This window comes from Anastrepha ludens, chromosome 2, assembly GCF_028408465.1.
Source record: "Anastrepha ludens isolate Willacy chromosome 2, idAnaLude1.1, whole genome shotgun sequence".
Lineage (NCBI taxonomy): Eukaryota > Metazoa > Arthropoda > Insecta > Diptera > Tephritidae > Anastrepha > Anastrepha ludens.
This window is the reverse complement of record NC_071498.1, coordinates 99041161-99057670: the sequence shown is the minus strand read 5'-3', so window position 1 is coordinate 99057670 and position 16510 is coordinate 99041161. Positions and strand designations below refer to the sequence as shown.

Sequence of the window (16510 nt, the reverse complement as noted above, 5' to 3'; positions counted from 1 at the left end):
GTCGAATCCGCTAATGGAAAAAAACACAAATACGGCTAATTCAAAGACAGAGCTGCTCTCTAAGCTGAAGAATGTGAAGTATGATGGCGCATCACAATGAAAAAGAAGTTGCACCACAGAACTACGGTTAGAGTTGCATGCGCACGAAAAACAAAAAAAAAATTACATACCTACAAAATATTTGTTTGCAGTTTGTATGTCAGTGCGTATCGCCCATCTCATCATTGCTTCATAGTTGAGTGACTAGCGCTGCCTGCATTGACTGGCCGCTGCCACGTCTAACCCACCCTGTCTTGCTCAGTATGCTTGGCTGCGTTGTCTGGCTTGTCTGTTGCTTGCTTGCTTTGGTTACTGCTTTTTTCCGACCTTAACTTTTGCGTTATGCGGCGCGTAAATATCATTCAACAATGCAATTTCCGCCTGCCAACCTGCTGACTACTCCCGGCCTTCGCCTTAGTAGCCATCGTTGCCCAACAACGTTCATTACCTGCGATTGTGCACGCACTTGCCACACACACACTAACAAACACTTGTGGCAACATATCTACTATCGCATCTATGGCACTAATATTGCTGCCGAGCGAAGTACCACCGCCTACATCCCCTTCCGAAATTCCACTATACTGACTTAGCTGCCTACCTTGCTAGCCAACCATCCATCGACAATCGTTCAACCTTCCACTGCTGTACCATTCGCTGTTTGATGTATCTACTACTTACTTACTTACTCGGTTACAAGCCTGCCACATGTGGCAACTGGCGCTGCCGCCACATACTAAGTTAGTACTCGTACGTACTCCACATGCGCGTAAGCTGTGGGGCAGCCATTTCGCGCCAGCCAACCAACTAGCAAGCCAAACAACAGCAAGATAGATCCATTGAGGCCATTGAAGTCGGTAAGACCAACGAAGCTGGTAATGCGGCAGCTAGGAAGCCGGGCATGTTCTATCAACTGTTCTACAACGTCTGCGACATGCATACCACAAATGTGTTTGAGAAGCTCATTTCCCGCCGCTACCACCGCTACCACCGCCAACACCATAACCACTAGCACATCTCCAACATCACAAGCAATAACATCAAGCTCACCACACAGCCTTAGAAAACAGCGCCAATAGTGCGCTTGCTTCTCTTAACTCCATCACAACTCGTTTTGCTTTTGTTCTGTAGCCTGCAAGGCTGCAAAATGATGCGTTAACTTGCCATAGTAGGTATGCATGTGGCATGTGGCAGCTGGGATAGAGTGCCTTTGAATAGCTTGGCATAGCTTGAGGCTCTCTAGCTGACTGGTCTACCGACTTCATCATTATCCTCAGCATCAGCATCTGCATCAGTATCGGTTAGCGTTGTCAGTGGTTATGGCTCCGATTGTAGCAGAGACAGAGGCAGCGGCGGAGGCAGTGACTGTGGCTGTGGCTGTGATATCAACGGCACTCGATTGCCGTTACATTCTTTGTTCATTGCTCGAAGTCTTGTGCTTATTACTCCTCAATATATGTATGTATCTACTACCTGTTTCCTTGGAATACGCAATTTAGAGTGACTCTCATCAGCCACATTCATTGAAAATGTACGCCGAATACCCGGACGTTTGGAAATGCATCATCTTTTGTATGGTTTTGAAGTTTTGCATCAGAAATTCAACCTCTCTACATTATCCAGTGTCTATCGCAAGTGAATCGCTCTTCCTTCAACATCCTGCCTACGTTGGTAAAGTCAGCTATCCATCTAAACATCTGCGTCTCTTCATCCATCTATCGTCTATTCTTTGCATCTACACATTACAACATATGAGTACATCATACTTTCATTCATGTACCTCTGGCCCCAGGCCTTCCATATTTTCCCCTTTTTATTTTTTTTGGTTGCTTTTTGTTCGTTTATTCACTTCGTGTGCTTTACTTGTCTATTCTATTTACACTTGAGCTCTGCATAGCATCTCCAATCTACTCGTACAATAAAATATCTAAAGCTGGTACTGAATTGGTTTTTGCGTATATTTTCCTGGTCGCTTCTAAAATTCACTTTGGAGCTTTTGCTTGAATATTGCTTTTAGGTAATTTTTGTTGTAGTCGTTTCTTTGCCGTAGAGCCCCGATACTGTGTCCTCCTCACGCTGCAACTTCAATCTAATACTCTCGATAGTTTGCAAAAAGTTCAGGCTTCGTATTCGAAGAGACATTTACTTCAGCAAATATTTATGACTATGATGCCAAATCAATACTATTTACTTAAATATTTAGCTACTTGTTGTTAATAATATTTTATTATTACATTGCCTAACGAATATTATTTAAGATACATACACATACCTAAGATATACCATATGGCTCACATAATTCACGCCACTTGAGCTTTTAGCAATATTCCCAATATTTTTTATACAAAACTTTTTTTTCTATAATTTTTTATAAAAAATGTTTAATAAAAAACGTATAAGGCAAAGTTCCAAGCCTTGCACAAAATTTACAAAAAGTAACAAAATTTTTAACTCTTTAATCAGAATTTTTAGAAAATTTTCGGGTATGTCGATTTAAAACCTATTAAATTTTAGTATAACAGAGATAGTGTGAAAGTCCCGAAAATCGCGTTGATTTTTGACAATTTTTGTTTGCAAGCGCCAATGACTTCATCCTACTGGTTTCAGGGCCCTTCCCGTCAGTCATTGCTTCGGCTATTCACCACAAAATACAAACCTCCACCTTTTAAATTTCCCAGATTAAACAACTAGTATCTTACGTTCTCGTCGGAAGTCAAGCATCTTGGTGTAACACTTGACCCCAAACTCCATTCGAAGCTACACATCGAAAATCGAGTTAAAAGGATCAGTATAGTCTTCTACTCCTGCAAATTTATTTTCAGTAAAAAATGTGGTTTCAAGCAACGTAGATCTACAACTTAATGGTTCTGCCAATTTTTACCTCTGGTTGCCTAGTTTGGTGGGTAGCTTTTCGGAACATCATTAACATCGCTTAATTAGAGAGTGTGCAGAGGACAACCTGTATTTATTGGAATTACTGGGGCGTGTAGAACTTGCCCCACTGCCGCCTTTAGCGTCGTTCTACACTTACTTCCCGTTTATTTCCGAGCAATTTCCTCCATGTAAAAGATAAGTTTTGATTCCCGGTACCAATTTCGACATGTAGCTGGGTGAACTGTGCGTTCGGCATCCACTGCGGAAGTAACCCATCAAATGCTTTTTTAATTACATAGTGGTAGGCCCTCAGAAGCTATGCCAAATTTCTAAGTGGCATTAAGGGCACCGGCTACAAAAACTTTTCTGTTGTGTACAATTGCTCCTAGAATCACTTATTTTAGAATTTGAGTGAGAAAATAGTAACTCAGTTTTCTTTCACCAGCGACTTTCTAGCACTCCCTCCTACCGCAATCGAAGAGACCTTCAGAAAATTAGCCAATGTTGCACTCGGTAATGATTAGGAGGTGTTGTGTGTCTAACGCTGGACTTCACTTATTGTGCGCTCAGTATCAAGAGATTTAGCCATATATCTGAACTCATTAAAGAGATGCAATCACAGATAACTTGTGGTTATTTTTCAAGGTTCATACATGGCGGCCGCCGTAGTAGAATAGGTTGGTGCGTGACTATCATTCGGAATTCACAGAGAGAACTTTGGTTCGAATCTCGGTGAAACAGCAAAATTAAGAAAAACATTTTTCTAATAGCGGTCGCCCCTCGGCAGGCAATGGCAAACCTCCAAGTGTATTTCTGCCATGAAAAAGCTCCTCATAAAAGCAGTCGGCTTGAAACTGTAAGTTCCTCCATTTGTGTAACAACATCAAGACGCACACCACAAATAGGAGGAGGGGCTCGGCCAAATACCCAAAAAGGGTTTACGCGCCAATTATATATAGGTATACATACACCTCAATGTAATCGACATACTCGTACTTGAGAACTTCATTGGATTTACTTGAGTTGTGGAGGTTCATTATATGCCTCAGCCCTACTTTCACTGCACTATATATGTATATGTTGGTATGCATATATATTATGCGCGCTTATGCCTTTTACTGGGTGCTTGCCTAAGTCTTAATGCTGTTCCACGAATGGAAGAAATACACCCGGAGGTTTGCCATTACCTGCGGAGTAGCAACCGCTTATTAGAAAAAACGTTTACCTTCTTTTGTTTTGAAGTCTGTGGTTTCGAGCCTATGCACTACGGATTGGTATTCCCGCACCTACCTATTCGGCTACGGCGGGCACCGAAATTGAAAAAACTTAGAACTCAAAAATGTTCGAAAGCTGTTTTCGACAATATTTGTGTTTGAAGTTTCAAAATATATACTCTCAGTTTAAGCTAAAAATGATAATCCCTATAAAGAGATCAGTAGAATAATTTGCATAAAAGTATTTAGTATTAAGCAAGGCATTTCCTTTTAACTTTAATACAAACTTCTGTGAGGTGTAAGTACCAGATGGGTTTTTTGGGTATTTTTATTTTACTTACCAGGACTGCCGAGGAAGACTGAGGAGTATAACCGCCTTGAGGGATCTGCATTTCTAGCATCGGCAGGTGATGACCATTCTCTTCGACACCATCGACCTAAAAATTTTTTAGAAACAGAGAAGCCGTTCATTAGTATGGTACAACAAAATGATAATATTATTAAAACAAAATGAAAAAAATTAAATAAAAAAATATAAATAAATGAATTAAAACTGAAATATTTGTGCATATGAAAGAAAACAGGTTAAATAAAAAATAATCAAGAAAAAAGAGAAAAAGTGAATCTTTAAAAATAATAATAAAAAATATTGTGTTTTCAAAGGAAGAGGTAAGTATGGCAGGAGTTGCAGCACCCAAAAGCGAATTTTGACCAAACAAGCAGGCGCTATGGAAAAAAAAATGTCACAAAGTCTGACATATATATGTACATTTAGATACGGATACATATTCACAATTTATACATATATACGAGTAAATATTTTCAGAAATTTATTGAAGTGAAATGATGGAAAACTACCAAGAAAAATAGCAAATTTGTAACACTTGTCAACTTAACATTAAAGCAGCGGGCTTAACATTTCATTCTACGCGCCTTCATTACCTACTCGCTACATACCTGTGTCTACATATGTGCATGTGTACATACATATTATGATATTATACTTGAGCAATGGGTTGGGAATTTCTTATAGATATTAGTTTTTGGTACACACCACATTATTTTGCTGCGCTTGTAGCTATTTTTGACAGCTCTAAGGCATACAGATTTTATAGGTATTAAATGAAGCTTAAGAACAAGGCTTGCGTGGATTTTTAACAATATTTATGTTTTATTTCGTCTTTGATAATAGTATTTGGTCGATATGGAATACAAGTGTATACAAACATACCCACATAGGGTTTCAATAAAATGAAATATTTGTTTAGTGACAAATTTTATAGAGGTAGAGGTAGAAATCGGCATGTGATTTGAGCAATTTCGCTACCAGTGTGTCATAGTTATGTGCAGTAGTTCTTTATTTAAGTCCTCTTTTGTAGAGGATACTTAATTTAAATATAATATAATAAAACATCAAGATGCATGCCACAAATAGGAGGAAATGTGCGGCCAAAAACCTAACAAAAGGTTTGCATGGTGGCGCAAAATTAATCATTCTTTTCATTTCAATTTTTGCAAATGACGTTTGACATTTGTAAACTAGATTGCTGGAGTATACAAACAAACAAGCAATAGAGGTCAAAAGAAAGATTCCCATCAGTCAAAATCAGTTTTTAATTTAGTAAAAAAGTTATTCAAAAACAAAATTTAACCATCAATTTCGCGCCACCTTCTATAGGTACACACATATGTATATGTATTTTTTTATAATGTGTTTTTCCTATTATTTTGACTGCTAAGTTGCGCAAGTCATGCATACGAGTATGTACAGTATTTGCCGCTAGCGGACACGGCTGTAATCAAGCGATTGCGAGAGAGCGCCAGCGCACCCCCATAAATTTGGCTTTATAACTTAATAAAAATGTTATCAAAAAATCACATTTTCAAAACTATAAAATCACACTTTCAAAAAACAAAAAACACACATTCAGCATTAACTTTGCGCGCTCTGTGACTTTTCATTGATTTATAATATTTTTTGTTTGTTTTAATTAAATGCACGCTTGAACGAAAATCACACAAAAATATTGCTTTTGGAAAAAACACTTAAGTTTATAAAAAGCGAACTCTCTTTGCAAAAAAATGTCAAAAACAAAAAACACTGAAAGAATTAATTCTTTTCAATCAAATGTTTGCCTACTATCTAATTGCTAAGTGTATTTATGTAAGAAATCTTTGAATAGAAATTTATCGACACCTGTCTTTGTGATAGAGAAAACATCAGCCCTCTGACAATAAGTGAATAGTGAAGCACCTCCAAGGCGTCGACGCTTTTTAATGGCCGTGCTATCAGAATTGTTTGAAAATGGCTTGGTTGGTTGGTTGGTTAGAGTGGTGATTCATCCTGAATCCAACTAGCGCTTCCGCACCATTTTGTTGCCACATCCTCGTTACCAAATTGTTTAATAGTTATTTGCAGCAGGACTATATCCAGTCTGTGCGGTTTAGGAACCTTATTAGGTTGTTCACGTCTAAGCCAGACAGTTGCTCGAGACTCTCGAACAGCGGTTTGCCCAGGGTTAACATTCTGTCCTTCCATAGGGCAGGGCATTCACAGAGGAAATGGAAGATTGTTTCCTTTTTCTCCGGTTGTTTACAACTGTGACAGTATGTATTGTGAGGGATGCCCATTTTGGCGGCTTGTTCTCCGATAGACCAGAAGCCAGTTATGACTGCCGTAAGTCTACAGGTGTCCCGTCGTTTCATGTTTATTAATGTCAACGATTGCTTGAGGTTGTAGGTGGGCCATAACGTTCTGCTAATTTTGCATTTCGTCTGGTCTCTCCATCTACAATCTGCAATTCGACGGTATTTTAGGGAAATTGCATTCTTGACCGCACCTGGTGGAGTGAATACTGGTACTGCAAGAGCACTATTCATGGCAGATCCCCCTCTTGCCAGTTCATCAGCTTTTTCGTTACCTTCTATATTCCGGTGTCCCGGGACCCAAATTAAGGTTACTCTATGGTTTTCACTCAAGTTGGTGACGCTTTTCCTACTTTGCTCCACCACTTTAGAGGTTGTTATAGTCGCGTCCAGCGCCTGGATTGCGGCTTGGCTATCCGAAAGAATAGCGATATTGCCCTTAAAAGAGAAATCTGCGATTAGTAACCTACAGGCTTCCCCAATTGCTAGTACTTCCGCTTGGAAGACGCTGCTGGTATTAGGGAGACGCACAGATTTTTCAATTCCAAGTCTATGAGAATATATACCAGCTCCAACACCACAATCCATTTTACTGCCAACTGTATAGACTGTGGTATCGAAGTTGTTGAGAGAGAATCCCTTATTCCATTCTTTTTTAGATGGAAAGAGTGTGGCAAAATTCCTATTGAATGAAAATGGCTTAGTTGACATTAGAAGTGTGCATTAAAATTATTTAGCTAATTCTGATTTTCAATGTATTTTTAAAATAACAGAAAACATTGTACATATACGCTTAAATGTAGAATTAGCTTGTTAAAATTGTTAGCTTTTCTTTTCGCCCATTCAATTTATTATAATTTTCTTATTCCACTTTGTAGGGTGTTGTTTTTTTTGTTTTTGCAATTTCTACCTCATCTTCGTTATCATTAAAAAAAATCACCCTGTTGCTAGGTGTAATTTTCGTGTAAAAATTGTTTTTGTGATCAACACACTTTTTATTAAATTTTTGCACAAGCGTTTGACAGCTCAGTTGATAGAAGAAATCAGCTGTTAATACATGTGGGCGATAATGGTAGTGGTCGTATTAGCTCAACAAAGCCATTTTAGATAATAGATACGCATATACGTGTACACACATTTAAAAAAGGAGAAGAATCACGACTTATCTATGTATTTATATACACTGATTGTTTCTAAAAAAAAGTTAGCTGACAAATGTAGACTACAGTGCTAGCGTTCTATATCTGGACTTTAATCGTAGCGCTTGGACAAATTTCATGCACACCCAATTTTCAAACGAACCAAAAAAAGTAGTTCCTTGTGCTGGTAACAAAAATGAGCGTTTAATCGTAATCGTCCATGGCACAAAATGGCAATGACCTAACTTCTGGGGCCGCAGCAGTCCGCGCGGTCTGTTTAAGCAATTTTGCATAAAAATACAATAAATTTTCATTAATGAAATAAAATCCGAAAATATACTTCATATTACTTCCACATGCACTAAATAACTAAGGTGGATTTTTTTAAATGCATTAAAGCAAGAAAGGACATTCGAACAGAAAATTTCTTTGCCGCCAAACAACATTCAGCAATTCCCTAGCGTATCACAAAAAGTCATTAATAAAAATTTCATATTTCCATTAACTTTTTAAAATTACCAATTCAAACATTTTCAGACATTTTGGGTGTCACAACTCCGCACAGCTGCACATATCCACATACAAAAACTCTTACTACATGCACCACTCCAAGTAACGCCCAGCTAACTGTCTTAATATGCAATTTTTGTCAATGTTATAGCCACCACAGCAGATAAGGTGACAAAAAAAATTTTTTTTAATGTGTATAAAAAATTGTAAGCAGCTAAATTGTTGCTACCAAATAAGAAATACATAATACTTGTGATAGGCAGGGAGGCAAGCAGCTAAACAAAGCCATGCCAGGCAATGAAGCGCTAATAATAATTTACTTTATTAGCTGCAATTGCCATAAAGACAATGGGAATTTCAAAGCGTAACATCGTCAACAATAACAACAACAACAAGCAACGAGCAACAGCTCAAACGGCGTGCGTGCGCGCTGATAGTGAGCTAAGAAAAAAAAAAGAAAGGAAAAAACACAGTTTCAAATTTCACGCGCAGTGTCTTCTTAAAAATGTGAAAAAATAAAAACAACAACAACAACTGAATGAAAATCAAATTGGAGTTGTGGCAGCAAATTTGCCGCCATACCACGCCACTTTTCTCTGCACATTTCTCTATAAGAGCGGGTGGTTCGTTGCGCTAACGCCGTCGGTGGTGTGAATTTGCATTTCTAGTTAAATTTTTTGTTTGTGCGTTTTTCTATTTTCAAATTAAAGACGCACCTATGTTTAATTTTCAAGCGAGTGCTGGCGTAGTTACTTTTTTTTTACTACTATAGGTAGTTTTTTTCTGTTTAAGTTCTACTTGATCACCCTCACTTGATGTACCCAACCCAGCGGGCTCAGCGCGCCTTAATGGCCAATTTTCTTGAGCGTAATGCGTTTTCAGGACATTTTTGTGGGGTGTTTATTTACAAATATATTTCGAGAATGTGCAACAACAAGGCACGGAAGTTATATTGAGTTAAAGCATAATTTCTTTTTATACTTTAAAATGGTTCATTGTTGGGAACTCAAATGAGCCAGGCGTGTGAATGACCACATGCAATTCGTCTGGCATTTTTTTATTTTTGTGTTCAAAATCGAAGATCTGTTTTGAGTTATTTAGTAGCTAAAATTTTAAATAATTCAAATTTAGTTTAGCTATTTTTGTTTATTTTTATTAAACTAAAATTGCTAAAACTAAAATCCGACACTGAAAAAGGAAATAGAGAGCGAGGGAGACAGGTTTGGAACAAAAAAAAAGTTTGCCTTCCGACGGCAAACATACATTTTATATGCGTATTTTTCAGAACTAAAAATATTATCTACACATATTTTATTCAAGCCCATGGCAAATGTGGGTTGTATTATTTTTCAATACTTTTCAATGCGAATTAATGTCGACTGATTTAAGTGATTGGTATTTTGGAAAAATAATGTTTTATTTGTTTTTGACTTAAATAATGTCAAAAAAAAAAAAAATAAATAAATAAATAAATAAAGTTTGTCCTATGGTGGCGCAGTTCTCTTAAGCTTTGCTAAAGCTACAAATTCCCAATTAGCCAGCCACAGCGCATAAAAAGGCGATTTAAAATGCACGTAAAACTTTCAACGCTCTTTATTATCAAAATACTTATTTTTTAAGGTGGACAGATTACTTGAACAATTTTGCATGCATTGATTTGGAATTTTACAGGTAGCACCATAACCACAGCTTTCTTCTCTATAAAAGATGTATTAATATTTATATATTTAATTTTTTTTCAAAAGTGCGGGATTCCTTGTCTTAATTTATATCTTTTTTGCGTAAATTATAGAAAAATGTTATGCATAAATTATAAAAAAGTAGAGTAGAATGGGGTAAGATAGGTCATTTTTTTTTGGAGAGCTCTTGCTACGGTGTTTTTGCATTGATTTTGAAAAATAAGCAAGATTTTGAAAGGTTATTTATCTGCTAATATTTTGGTTATACTGACTTATGTTTGGCTAAATATTTTGGAAGCTGCATTCAATAAGACAAAGGTACTTTTTTTCGATATTTTCAAAATCGGGGGGCACGATAGGTCACTATATGTGAGAGGAAAAGAACAATGTACATGGCTTGGAAATTAACGTTTTAACTTTTATTTATAGAGTATGAACACTGCACATGTTATAAAAGTTAGGAATTTTTCTTTAATTCATCACGCGAGCACGTAATGTTTCGAACGGAATTTTAAATTGTTTAGAGGCTGATCGAACACTAGCGCCATCTCGGACTTCCGCGATTGCGTTTTTTACGTCCTCTTCACTTTGTTTCGGCGTTTTTCGCACATAATTACGCACCATTTTGCTGCAAAAACAATTAAAATTTATTTTATTCAATTAAAAGTAGTGACCTATAATGCCCCCAGACGGCTGACCTATAGTGCCCCCAAGCACATGTTTTATGTTGGTGTCGATTCCAAATTTTTTTTTAAAACAAAAATATCAAAAAACTAACACATTATTCGTGTTCAGCATTATTTTCTACGTAAAATAAAACTCACCTGACAAATATTTACATACATTAAATGCACTGCACCGTAGAATAAAAAAAATGGTATGTCGGAGAAAAGCTCACAAAAAACTAAACGACGCCAGAACTAGGATAACTAATCAATGGTGACGGCCGAAATGACAGTCGCGAACGTTGTTCCCCACCACGTATTCAATTCACATAAGACGAGTGACCTCTGCAAAAACAGTGCGGCGAAAACCCCACCTACCTATTGTGCCCCCATACCTATCTTACCTCATTCTACTCTAGTTTAGCTCCTTGGGCGTCACCCAGAAATCAATCTGATCGCGAACGGCTTGTAAAATGGAGATTGGCTTTGCCACTGCCCTTTTACATAAGATTCTTAATAAACATTTTTTTCATGCTTAAGTAAATCCTCTAAAAAGAACTCTCAGAAGAAAGAACCACGGCTTGTTTTTTCATACTCCTAAAATAAATGGTCCAAGTAAAGCTTTTCTCGCCCTCTCTGATGGGTAATACCTCGAACCTTGGGAAACTAATGAAGTTATTCAATAACTGAGACTGGCGTAAAATTTCGACTGGTCATTAATAAAGATACTTTAAAGCGAAGAAAATACAAGTAGAGGATGAACTTTCCCGCTAAAATTTAAATTTATTTTTTTATGTTCACCCGAAGGGAGTAATATTTTCGAAACTATTTCTAGAAGTGGTTTGCAAAATATATAATTAATTCATATGAACTCACTAATTACTGATAATGCTGTGTGACTATCTGGAAAATTGAGTGCGGTGGAGAGAACGACGGCAGTTGCAAAATCTAGACCATCGAATGTAGTAAAATACTTCATAATAATGCTAAATGTGCTTTCTCTCTATTTTCCTACATTTTTAGTACCAAATGTTGCCCACCACTTACTTATTTCTATTAATTTGATTATTTTATTTATCTCAATTGAGTTATTTTATAGTTTACTCATAACAAAAAAGAAAATTTTAGACGGAACTGTGAGGTTCCAATACGCCTTTAAAGAAAGTGAAATTAACTGCTCAAACAAAGCGCTAGAATACGTGTTCGTATTTTACGACCGCTTCCAAATCGTTCGTGGTGTAGTTACGTAAAAATATGCAAACACGCGATATTTTTCACTAATTTGCTGCACGTATTTGAATATAGTAGCTCAAAAACTTATAGGAATCCCATTATGACACTTACAGAGATTACTAAGTATAATCGAGCTATTAATAAATAATAATAAATATAACAATGAAAATAAGAAAAAACCCTTGGAGGGTATGTGTTTCAAATATGATAAAAAAGAAAATTTCTTTCAAATTTTTTCTCAATAAACTTTAATTTCTCCCGAATAAACATTTTGTGTAAAAAGTATACTTTAGCGGAAAAAATAAAAATTTACAAAAATATGAGAAATAATCGAAAATCTTTCACTTTAATTTCACCCTATACCAAAATTTTCAGCGTTAAATCAGTCTCAAAATAATAAAATTTTTTCAGTTTACTGCTTATTAGATTTCTGCCTACAAATGAACCAATTTTTAGAAGAATTGGCGACAATATCCAAAATACTTGTATCACTTGGCATGGAATCGCTTATTAGCTTTCTTCTTTTGGCATTGGAAACTCGTTTAATAATTTTGTTTTATTTTATTTTTTTTGAAAATAATGTTTTTATGATGGTTTTAAAGAAATGTGCTTACATGCGAAAGCTGAAAGTAGTAAATAATTTAGGGGACCCAGCAAATATTGAAGTACACCGCGGGAGCTTTGCTTCAATCGCCGAAAAAACTGTTTAATTCTTATCTATTATCCATTGCTGTATTTTTATGACAATAAACAATCAGCAGAATTTAGGTGAAAGTCTCTTACAATCTCTGACTGGTAAAAACCAAAAATAAACCCAAAGTGTTAAAGCCAAATTAGTTAATTTTTCTTGCGTTCATCCTGAGCAAAAAATTAAAGTCACTTTCTAAGCAAATGCAAATATTTATGAGTATATAGCTAAAGAAACCGCAAGTTGATGCGTCAGTTAACATAAATAATTAAAAATGCAAGTTTCGAATCAATTTATGTAACAAATAAACAAAATTAAAATTGCATTCAAAAACAAGTTCACAACTGCTACAAAACTATTTACAAAATTATGAAGCAAAAGAGCTTAGTAATTTAATTATGAAGAATGCAAACTCTATTCATTTTATTCTATATGAGTTATGAATTTTTAATTATTTTATCATTCAAAGACATTTTCGCTACTTAAATCAATTTAATTTTATTTCATTTCATATGCACCTACGCTTATAAGAAAATGTATTCATAAAAAATATTAAAAATAATCATTATTGAACTACATTTTCACGAGTATTTTGAAAATTTTCTTCCAACTGCTACAAAATTATCTACGTCACGAAAAAACTAATCTAATTATGAAGAATTTTTAATTTTTATTTATTTTATCTTTCATAGTAGCTTTTTCGACTTTTACTTAATTAAATTTATATTTAGTTTTATGAGAAAGTCGACTAATGAAAAGTAATTAATATTGCAAAATTCCCCTTCGTTTAAAGTAATAAAGTCAAATGGAGAAACGACATATAATTTTATGGCTCAAATTAGTCAATTTCAATTTACAGTTTGATAATCTTCCTAAAATTAAAAGTATTAGTGAATGTGAAGCATTAAATGACGTGAATTAGCATAACGTCCACATATAAATATTTACATATTCAAAATAAAATTAGCAAAATTTTGTTTACAAATAGAGAACTGATTGCTATTTGAAAGCAAACGACTTTTGAGGAACTAAAAAATTATAAAAGCAAACCACTAATGCAAAATATTTAAATTAAAACTTTTACACATACCAAGCAGGTAAATTTGCTGTTTTTTGTCACTTACGTCACTATCACATGACATGCTCTTGGTGTACAATTAAATGATATATGTAATTTTTCCCATATAATTGTTAAGAGCCATATTTTGAATGAAAATAGCGAAAACTGAAAGAATCTTTAATTGTCAATGTTCTATGTTAAAACAACATCTTTCGAAATACGCTTTATATATTTGGGTATACATCCTTTCTTGGATGTTGGGCGCGCTTCTATATACAGGGTGGCGCACGAATCATGCTACAAAAACAAAACGTAATAACTTTTTTTCTGTGTGAGTAATCGGCTTTTTTTTTTTTTATTTTGCAGATTAGTATTTAGATTTACAAAAAATGGAGGCTTGGGATACCGAAAAGAGGATTTGGATAGTGCAGCGGTACCATGCTTTGCAGTCCATCATTTCCGTCCAAAGGGAATTTAGGCGGGAGTTTGGCGGCACTCCCCCGAGCAGATGGACCATTATGAGGCTGGTGAACATGTTTGCTGAATCTGGAAGCATCGCACACAGACCGTACCATCGAGATCCCCATGTTCGGGTCGAAGCCACAATCGCGGCTGTAGCATCGTCAATTCAGGCAAATCCAAGAGTTTCGACTCGTAACTTGTCGGCGCAAATTGGAGTTAGCAGACGGTCATTGCAGCGGATAGTTCATGATGACTTAAACTTGTTTCCGTACAAAGTTCAAATCACAAGCAAATTAAACCCTCTGGATTTGCCTATTCGCCTGGAATTTTGCCAAAAAATTATTGAAATGGCCGAAAAAGACAACAACTTCATAAATTGCTTGTTTATGTCTGATGAGGCCCATTTTGATCTAAACGGCAATGTAAACAAGCAAAATTGCCGTATATGGAGTCAATCAAATCCGCAAATACTCCATGAGATGGAACTGCACCCAGAACGAGTCACAGTGTGGTGCGCAGTTTCATCAAGGTGCATTGTCGGGCCATACTTCTTCGAAGAAAACGGTGTAACAGCGACTGTAAATGGGGGCCGTTATTTAAACATGTTGAAGGAGTTTTTTTATCCAGAACTGCGGCGAAGACGTATCCCTTTTAACAGCATTTGGTTCCAGCAAGATGGAGCAACTGCACATATAGCCAGACCGATTATGGAGGAGCTCCAACGAAAATTTAGAAATAAATTGATATCCAGAAATTCCACTTTCCGCTGGCCCCCAAGGTCTCCTGACCTCACTGCACCAGATTTTTTTTTATGGGGTTATCTCAAACAAGAGGTGTATAAAACAAAACCAAGTAATTTGACTGAATTGAAGCAGTCCATCACAACAATAATTGAGGCGATCCCGACTTCAACCCTTCAGTGCGCAATGAACAATTTTCTCATCAGGTGTCGCATATGCGTGAATGAGCATGGAGGTCATTTACGTTCTATTATTTTCAAACCTAATTAGTTACATAAAATAAAATTGAATTATCTATACAATAAAAAAACAAAAAGTTAAATACATTGATTAGAAAAAAAGTTATTACGTTTTGTTTTTGTAGCACGATTCGTGCGCCACCCTGTATAATACGTCCCCTTAGTATAACAATAGCCTATGTGCTCATAGGCTATTATTTTTTTAATGAATTTTTGGATTCTCCATCGTCGATTTTATATGTGGTCAAAATTTTGTCAAATTCTAGCTCCACAAAGTGGGTCAAAACGTCAGTCAAGAAATAATAAATATTTACAGACATAGCGAGAGTTGAGTGAGAGCTACTTTCGACAAAAAGTTTGAAATTCATTTTCTCAAAACATCAAAAAATTTATAGGCTATTTTAATACTAAGGGGACGAATAGATGTTGAAAAATATATATACATACTCGGAGGTTTGCCATTGGTTTCCTAGTGGTGATCGCGATTCGAAAATTTTAGTATTTCATGGCCACAGTGAGTGATCTTGACCGCATTTATTTTTTGCTAATAATTTCATTTCGGCCTAACAACTAATTCGACTGCGCTTTATGAAGTCTGTCGAATATTGGCCTCCAAGTCGTCAATCATTGCTGGTGATTCAACATAGATCAGCCGCTTGGCTCATGGAACCTATTTTTAGGCACCTGGTTAAGATGGTGAGGCCACCAAAAGTACATTCCAACAAAGTGAAGGAATAAATTTCCGTTGCTGAGATGGAAGCCTTTGCATGATAAATGTCAAAAACATGTGTTTATTTGGCCGCTGATTTGACAGATGGTCTCATCACAAGTTTCATACAAATAAAAAACACCTTATATTGGAAATACTATAATACAAAATATCAATAATATATCAGTATGTACATATGTATTTACAATAATTTTTTGCTTTTCAAATTATAATTCAAATGCTTGTTTCTAAACCAAACACCTACCGTTTTTGTCTTTGCCTTTGCACTGTTAGCGGTGCAACTATTTAAGCTTATTTTTTATTCCCCACGGGCATTTAATTAAACTAAAAAATGTATGAAACATTAAGAAAATAAAAGTCATAAAATCCAAAAAAAAAAAAACAAAAACAAAACGTAAAATCCCAGTTTATTTGTGTTTGTTAGTCAAACGTGAAACAAAGAGAAATGATAGCAAATCTGCCATGAAATAAGTGTACGTGTGTATGTGTTGCCGGGGCGCCTATAAAAATCAACCTGAGAACGCATAAAAATTTGTAATTGCGTCCGCCACAAAAATTTACCACCCCAATGCTCATACCTACACACAAACGC

The 16510-nt window shown here is 35.8% G+C and overlaps 1 protein-coding gene across 1 annotated transcript in view; it reads right to left on the bottom strand.

Annotated features, from left to right (window-relative positions):
• The window catches only part of LOC128854888 (homeobox protein homothorax), a 304609-nt gene that overhangs the window by 145537 nt on the left and 142562 nt on the right, over positions 1–16510 (bottom strand). The window contains exon 3 of the mRNA XM_054089344.1: positions 4469–4564. Coding sequence (XP_053945319.1) covers positions 4469–4564 — 96 coding nt within the window. The remainder of the gene's footprint in view (positions 1–4468; positions 4565–16510) is intronic.